We start from the raw sequence: 8,254 nt of genomic DNA on the forward strand, positions 1-8,254 counted from the left end.
CAGAGGTGTTGACCTCAAGCAGCGGTCTCAGAACTCATTCCATGTTAACACTGGTGCAGCCTGTCAGGCATCTCTGCATCAAAAACGCATACTTTGCTCTTCTCTGCACGTGCCTCAAGTAACTCAGTAGCCTTCTTACAGTGAGGGGTCCAAAACAGAACACAATATTTGAGGTATGGTCTCCCCAGTGGCACATACACAGAGACAATCACTTCCCCAGTCCTGCTGACCACACTATTTCTGATGCAGGCCAGGGTGGCATTGACCCTTTTGGCCACCAGGGCACACCGCTGGCTCAAGTTCAGTCAGCTGTTGACCAGCACCTCCAGGTCCTTTTTCTGCAGGGCAACTTTCCAGCCACTCTTCTCCAGATCTGCATTACTTCATGGGGTTGTTGTGACCTAAATGTAGCACTCAGCATTTAGCCTTGTTGAATGCCGTACAATTGGACGTGCCCCATCAGTTCAGCCTATCCGGATCCCTCTGCAGAGTCTTCCTACCCTCAAGCAGATCAACACTCCTATGCAATGTGGTGTCTGCAAAGTGACTGAGGGTGTGCTCAATCACCTCATCAAGATCATCAATAAAAATGTTAAACAAAACTGCTCCCAATACTGAGCCCTGGGGAACACAACTTGTGACTGGCCACTCACAACAACCCTTGGGCCCAACCATCCAGCCAGTGGGTTTTTGTTTGGTTGGGGGGTTTTTTGTTTGTTTGTTTGTTTTGTTGTTGCTGTTTTTACCAGTGAAAAGTACGATTTTTCTGTATTTGGGATGACTGTGAGCACTACAGAACCGCTGTGTTCAGTTTTGAAATAAACATTTCAAGAAGGACATTGAAATACCAGCAAAGATTTAAAAGACAGTAACATGAAGGATGACCTTTATTGGAATACCTTGTCCACATCTCATGGGTGACAAGGAATGAGGCCAAGCACTACTTTCTACCTATCTGGGTTTTCTGCCCAACAAAACTCAGACACCCACACAGGCAATTGCAGTGCATTTTAGTAGGAACAAAACAGAGCTGCAGGGCACAGCATCCCTAGGTTGAGTCATAGTTGCCTGGGCATTGTGGAAACACAACTACAGGATGTTACATGGGACAACCCTCCTCCTCCAGGGTAGATTCGGCCAAAACTCTTATCAAAAAGAACTCAGAGTGACTTGACCATGACTGCCTGAGAGGAAGACACACACTTAGTGGGCCATAATTAAAGCTGTTTTAAATTTCGTATTGTAGCAGTAAGGAACCACAGCTGCACTTTCCAGGGACCTGACAGGAGGGACTAGAAATATGCTCTGCTCAAACGGAACTCAGTCAGAGAATTCCCAAAGTCTGCTTAATATTTGCCAGATCACCTGCACACAGTGATGCCTTTAATTCACAAATTCTCCTAGAAGCATTTTACAAATGTGATTAACTCACATGACTCTAAAGTGATCTACATTTTCATAGATTTTCTTACATAGGTAAGAAAAGTAGGAAAGCAGCCCTTCCTGTCCTATATCTGACCTGCTCAGCAAAGAAACTGAAGGTGAGTCCCTTGTAGATGTAAGCTCAAGGAGGCTGTCCCCAAGAAAGGACAGACAAGAACAGGGGGTCCCCCACTAGTAAGATGCTCACACAGTACAAGTGTTGAACCTAGAGAAATAGCTGTTTGCAGGTCAACCTGCATTTGTGCTGCTTTAACATGGAACATGCATGGCCAGCTTAGCCAGGCAAACCAGTGGTGCCTTGATGGCAGGGTGCTACAATAAACCACACAGAAACCAGACACGGTGTGCAGGGGCAAGGTGCTGGTCCCTGCAGGGAACCTTAAGTGAGGTGAGGTTCACCTACAGTAATTTGGGAATTCCTGAGCTTGATGTGGTTCTAGCTGTCAAGGTAGTCTTGTTAGAGATGTCAACAGAGGTCAGCCAAGGAGTTAGAAATGGCTCTCTTACACTGAATCATCCAATTGTCTTCTTTAAAGGCTGTTGCATGCCACAAATCTGCAGTTTTCCAAATTATAATCCACACATCTCCTTACAACCGTTTTGAGATCTCCTCAATCACCATTAAAGTATTGGGATTATCCCTATCTGCTATATTCCTCACCACCAAGAGGTATATATTTCCACCCGTTTTAATAGCACTTAGGCATTGATGAGAATGTAGTAGTAACAGTAGTAGTAGTGGTGGTGGTAGTAGTAGTAGTAGTAGTAGTAGTAGTAAAAGTAACAACAACAACAGTAATAGTAGTAATAATAATAATAATTAATAATTGTTGGGATCTTTACTTCAAGTGTATTCAGTGTTGGTGGAGAATTTTTGTATTTTAAGGGCTAGAGTGCCCCCTCCTGTCACATCAGTGTCCCAAACATTAACTCTTCTGTTAGATCAGCTGATCTGTTAGATCAGAAATAATACTGTGGCTTGTCATCTGCACAGTGTGTCACCCAAACCAGAGTTAACAATCCAAGCAGATAACCACAAACTGGAAAATAACTCTCGTTAACGAGGGGGCTCTGACAGGCTGCAAAGTCGCTCGCCACAAATAACAGGGGCTGAGGGAACCTCCCAGGCAACGTGATTGATGCAATTAGTTGATGAGGCCAGGCGTATTTTGACAGGAATCCCTGAAAAAAAACCTTAAACATCGGGGTGTTATTTACAGGTCTGCAACCTGCATTTAAGCTTTGCCTGCGCAGCCACTAATGGGATCCGGGCTGTTACCGAGGAAATCTGAGTGAAAACAAAGGTATTCGCGGAGCAGCTCAATAACACCAATGCATATAATCATTTTTAACAAATTAAATAAATAAATAAATAAATGAACGATTCGCGCTGAGGTTTCTTTTGGCCCTCCGCGCTTGCCCTAACCGCCCTGCGCGCCTGCGCCGGCAGCGTGGAAATGGCGGCTGTTGCCATGGCGGCGGCCTGCGGGAGGCTGGCGCTGAGGGGAGCCGCTGCCCGACCCAGCAGTGAGCGCCGCCCCCGACCCTCTGTCCCTGTGTCCTCCTGTCCCTCTGTCCCCTGTCCCTCTGTCCTCTTGTCCCCTCGCCCGTGGCCTGCCCCTGCCCCTCAGTGCGTCCCAGGGGTGGGAGCCCCGGGCTGGAGCTTGGGGGGGGGGGGGGGGGGTGGCCTTGAAGGGGAGGATTCGGCTTGAAACCCCTTTATTTTTATATTTTTTAATGGAGTATTTTATTCTTACAGGGTGTTTCTCTTTTTCGGGGTGCCGAAGTAGCAGGGATGGAGAGACAGCGAAATTCCAGCCGCCCCCGAAGCCCGTCATCATCGACAAGCAGAAGCAGAAGGAGGAGAGGAGGTAGGGCGGCCTGGGCTCGCCGTTCTCACACAGGGGTCTGCTGGAGGCAGCTTGTGCCGAAGTATGCTTAAAATACCTGAAAGCACTGCGTTCCGGAGTTCCTGAGAGCAGCTAGGCAGGAAAAAAGCGTTAACGCTTTTCCGAATTAGCATTTGGAATTTCCGGTTAATTTTTTTACAAATTCAGGGGTTAGTGGATTATGTTTTCCTCTGTTAAAGGCATTCATCTCTTCAGTATGCCAGGAGGTGACACGGACATAGGTCCTGTGTCTGCCTTTGCCTCACACCTAGAGCTCAGCTGTGAGCCGATCACAAACATTGCTGGTATCAGCAGCGGTAGCCTTCATAAAATTTCTTCTGAGTATTTTTGTTGTCTCATTAAATCTGTTTGCATTGCTTTAATGACACAGTGGTTAAAATGGTAGTGCTGTGCCTTAGAGAGAGGAGTATGACAATACAACATCGTGCATGTTCCCCCAAAAAAAGTATAGTACAAAGGCAGTGCACGAATGTGAAAAATATTAAAAATCAGACTACAAAATCTTTCACATTGCCTTCAGATCTGTTAGTATAAATATCTTCAGGATAGGGTTTGATTTTGGGGTGTTCTTGTGTGAAGTCAGGAGCTGGACTCAATGGTCTTCATGAGTCCCTTCCAGCTGAGGTTGTTCTGTGATTAAGTGAGGAGTCTGTACAGCTCATCTAAGACATGCAGTATGTAATAGGATTGCTGACCAGAGCAGGGAGGCACATTTAAATACCGTTTTCTTCTGAGCTGGTGTAACAGGGAAGATCAGCAGCAGGCCTGATGTTGTCCACCATCTCTGTGTCCGCATATAGGCAGCAGCACCAACCAGAACCCCTGTGCTGCCCCGTGTGTTGTCTTGTTTTTCCCCTGTAGTCCCTGTAAGGTTTGTAAGGCAAGCTTGTCTTTGTCTTCTCCTTTTCTGTGTTCTCTTCTGGACAAATCCAGGACTTTTAAGTGAGTTAAATGGGTCTAGCTTCATGCTCTGAGGCTAAGCTGTCACACCACCTAAGCCAGAGTGACCACGTGCAAATGGTCTATTAGAAGTGGCCCTCAGCCCAAGCCAGTACCCTGTCAGGAAGCCGTTGGCTTAGTAGTCAGAAACTGTACTCCAGGGCATGAGGAAATTCCTTGGCACAGTATAATTTAGGAGAGCAGAAAAAGAGAGCTGTAGAGAGCTTCTCTAAAACAAAAGGATATTTATGCTGTGTCTTGTAGGCTCTATTTGGCTGTTTGCAAAAACTGATAACAAATTGACTATATAGTAACAGATGTGGAACATTAAATAGTAAGCGTTCTGCCGTGGGGATTACAACTAAACCATGAAATAATCTCTTCCTAAACTGTGATGACAGTAACAGAACTGTCCTCTCTCAGTCAGCTCCTCTGAGAACAACATTTATTATTTGTTTGAAAAAAAAGTCTGTAAAGAAGCTTCTTGGAGAACCAAAAAATAAATAAATCAGTAACTTCATGAACTGCAGTTCATGTTTCTGAAAAGGCAGCTGGTACAGATGGTTCGTGGGTGGTAATTTTTAATTTTCAGGCAAGTATTTGGATTCTGGTGCTTTTTATGCAAATGCTTTTGTTTTATACTTACAAAAAATTTTGATTTTCTTGTAGGTACTTGAGCCCTGAATTTATACCTCCCAGAGGGAGAACAGATCCTCTCAAATTCTATATAGAAAGAAAGGATATGATACAGAGACGAAAAGTCTTCAACATCCCAGAGTTCTATGTTGGTCAGTAACAGAGCCATCGTAATTCTGTCAATGTTGTTTGTTGTGCGGGCAGGTTAAAAAGAGTGCTTTTATATTGTTGGAAGTTGTAGAACATCACAGTATCATGTGTTAGATTGACTAGTTTGTAATGCTATGTGTACTACTTCATATTTTAATTTCAATTTTACATCCAGCTTACATTGAAAAGATAATACTAATGCGTTTCTCTTTGGTTGTTTTTTATGTTCTGGTACTTCAGCACATGGTTTACCAGTAAAACTCAAGAAAGGAAACTGTATTAAATTACTTGTATTCAATTTGTATAAAGAAGAGTAAAAGATAAAGGTGAAGGGTTAAAGGTGAAGAAGGTTGATAGTTAACCTGTAGAGTCACTTTAATAAAAGTGTATTTAGTTGGTATTTAGGTGGTTTTAGGTGTATTTAGGTGGTTTTAGTGAAAAACATTTTTGAAACTTACCTAAATACAGGCGCTTCATCTGATGCTTATCCATATTCAGTGTGTCTTGATTTGGACAGTATAATTTTATTTATTTTTCGGCAGGCAGCATACTCGCCGTTACTACTGCAGATCCACATGCTGATGGCAAAACCAAACGGTTTGTAGGTATCTGCATTCAAAGAGGAGGGAAAGGGCTTGGCGCTACCTTTGTGCTTCGGAATGTTATAGAAGACCAAGGTGGGTTTTACCTTCAGCAGTTATGCCACACGTTTGAAGGCACAGCACTGTTTACTAATTTTATGTCTGTATACTTAATAGTTTCAGATCTGTGCTCTGATGAGACTGAATGTGTGGTGTGGTTTCACACTGATGGGCAGCTGAGCTCTGCCACACTGCTCTCTTATTCCCCCAAAAAGGTTCATGGGTTGAGATAAGGACTGGGAGATCACTCAGCATTTACAGTCACGGGCAAAACAGACTCAGTGTAAGAGAGATTCATGTAATGGCTCTGGGCAGCGGCAGGTCCCTTTGGAGCCAGCTGGAGCTGGCTCTGCTCTGACATGGGGCAGCTGCTGGGCTCTGCTCACAGAGGCCACTCCTGCAGCCCCCTGCTACCAAAACCTTGCCACATAAGCCTAATGCAATACAATTCTTTCTGGTTGTGCTTGTATTTGAGCCTAGGAAGCGTACTGCTAGCCATGTAAATACAAGTCCAGTTTGAGCACTGCGTGTTTGTGTGCACTGGAACTGTATGCATGAACTGTGTAACTAGCACAGATTAGCAGAGCTTTGTAATAACATCTTTTACTAGTTCATGACAAAGTTTGGAGAGGTGGAAATATCAATATTCTGAGATGAAATACAAAAGGGCTGGGTGTCTGTATATTTATGTATAGTTTGTATGTAGCCATTGTAACCAAAAGGAAGCAATGTTGAAAACCCAAGCTTCTCTTGCCCAAATTTAATTCATTTGATGTCTCTGTCTGTTCTGTTATCCAAAACTGGACTTAGAAACTTGCATTTGCCTGTGCAGATACAATGCACGTGGACAGTCACGTGCACGCAGCACTGTGTATGTATTTCCCTGTACAAGTAGAAAGCAGTCTTGAATAATACGGGTATGTAGAACATTGAAGAAATACTATTTGGTATTAGTACTTCCAGCTGATTTGATCGTTAATCCAGACTTTCTTTCTCTAAGGTGTTGAAATATGTTACGAACTATACAGTCCTCGAATCCAGGAAATCCAAGTTCTGAAGCTAGAAAAGAGGCTGGATGACAACCTGCTATACCTGCGAGATGCCCTCCCTGAATATAGTACCTTTGATGTGAATATGAAACCTGAATCTCGTTTAGACCATGAAGAAATCCCTGTAAACAAGGTAGGAGCTTAATATTTTAGAGAGAATATGGAAGATAATTCACACGCTTTCACACACAGGGTCTGATTTTGGGGTGGTCCTGTGTGGAGCCAGGAGCTGGAACTGATGATCCTTGTGGGTCCCCTCCAACTCAGGATATTCTGTGATTCTGTAATATCCTGGAAGGCTGTTAACAGCTTTTACTTGTGTTAGTTACCAGGGTAACAAAAGTACATAAAATCAGGTGTCTTTATGCCATGTCTGTAGTGAAAGAATGTTCATAATGGAAATACCAACCATCCCCATTAATTAACTTGGAAGACACACGCACGTAGTTGTGGCTTTTGTGTTGCTGTATTACATTTTGCAGAGAGCACAACTTCGGCTACAGAAATGTTAATGCTGCTGATTTTGTGCTTGACAGGAAGGTAAGAGTGGAAGAGTTAGCTAAAATCTCTATCAGGTCTGGCTACCTACAGACCCTGTAAAAGAATGCTAACTCAGTAACTTGCAGGGAGAAACGATTGCTCTCACGCTTCCTTTTCTTTTTCCAAAGTAACATAGAACTATCAATTGAGAGTTAACCTCATTGTGTGTGTCAGTTTAAGGACTGTAATAAATCAAGACTTATTTTATCTGTACTAACAGATACTATGACAGCGATGTGGACAGAAAAAGTTCCTTTTCTGTCAATAGTGTCCAGTGGTAGTCCCTTAATTTCCTGACAGCCTGGTCTGTTTTCTACTGCTTCCTTTCTGTTAGAGCAGCATTTGTCTCAACACTTAAGTTCAGTCAGTCAAACTTCTGATCACCTAATACCTTTTGTGTGTTTTTTTTTCCTTTAAATCTTTTACCCTAGCTGCAGGTAAGAATGAAACCTAAACCATGGTCAAAACGGTGGGAAAGGCCAAAATACAATATAAAAGGAATAAAGTTTGAGTTGCCGGAGAAAAAAATGAAAGCAGCACAGAAGTGGAGCCAGCCATGGCTGGAGTTTGATATGCTGCGAGAATATGATACTTCAAAAATAGAAGAAAAAATTTGGAAAGAAATAAATGAAGAGCTTAAATAATAGCTGGCAAATCTAGGAATTGAGAACATTTAATACTTTTACTTTGAATTAAATTAATTTTTGTATGTACATAAGCAAAATATCAAATAAAGTTAACCTTTTCAAAATTTGGAAGTGTACAAAGTTGTAGTTGAACATTGTCTCCATGCCTGAAAACAAACACTCCCTTTTCTGAGAAGTGTAATAGTGTTCATCCCAGCTTCAGAACTGAGAGGCCTCCTCTTTTAAATTACAGTAAACAGGGCTTTGCATCAACACTTCACCTTTGTGTCATCATTTCCACCTCCACTTCTGTCTTTATG

The 8,254-nt window shown here is 42.9% G+C and overlaps 1 protein-coding gene across 1 annotated transcript; it reads left to right on the top strand.

Annotated features, from left to right (window-relative positions):
- Positions 1–2,821: 2,821 nt before the first annotated feature.
- MRPL19 (mitochondrial ribosomal protein L19) lies at positions 2,822–8,067 on the top strand. Its single transcript, XM_083829188.1, has 6 exons — positions 2,822–2,970; positions 3,203–3,314; positions 4,962–5,080; positions 5,621–5,755; positions 6,720–6,901; positions 7,740–8,067. The coding sequence occupies exons 1-6, from the start codon at positions 2,901–2,903 to the stop codon at positions 7,950–7,952; spliced, it is 831 nt and encodes a 276-aa protein (XP_083685314.1). The 5' UTR covers positions 2,822–2,900; the 3' UTR covers positions 7,953–8,067.
- The last annotated feature ends 187 nt before the right edge of the window (positions 8,068–8,254 follow it).

Source organism: Anser anser, assembly GCF_964211835.1.
Source record: "Anser anser genome assembly, chromosome: 3".
NCBI classification, from domain to species: domain Eukaryota; kingdom Metazoa; phylum Chordata; class Aves; order Anseriformes; family Anatidae; genus Anser; species Anser anser.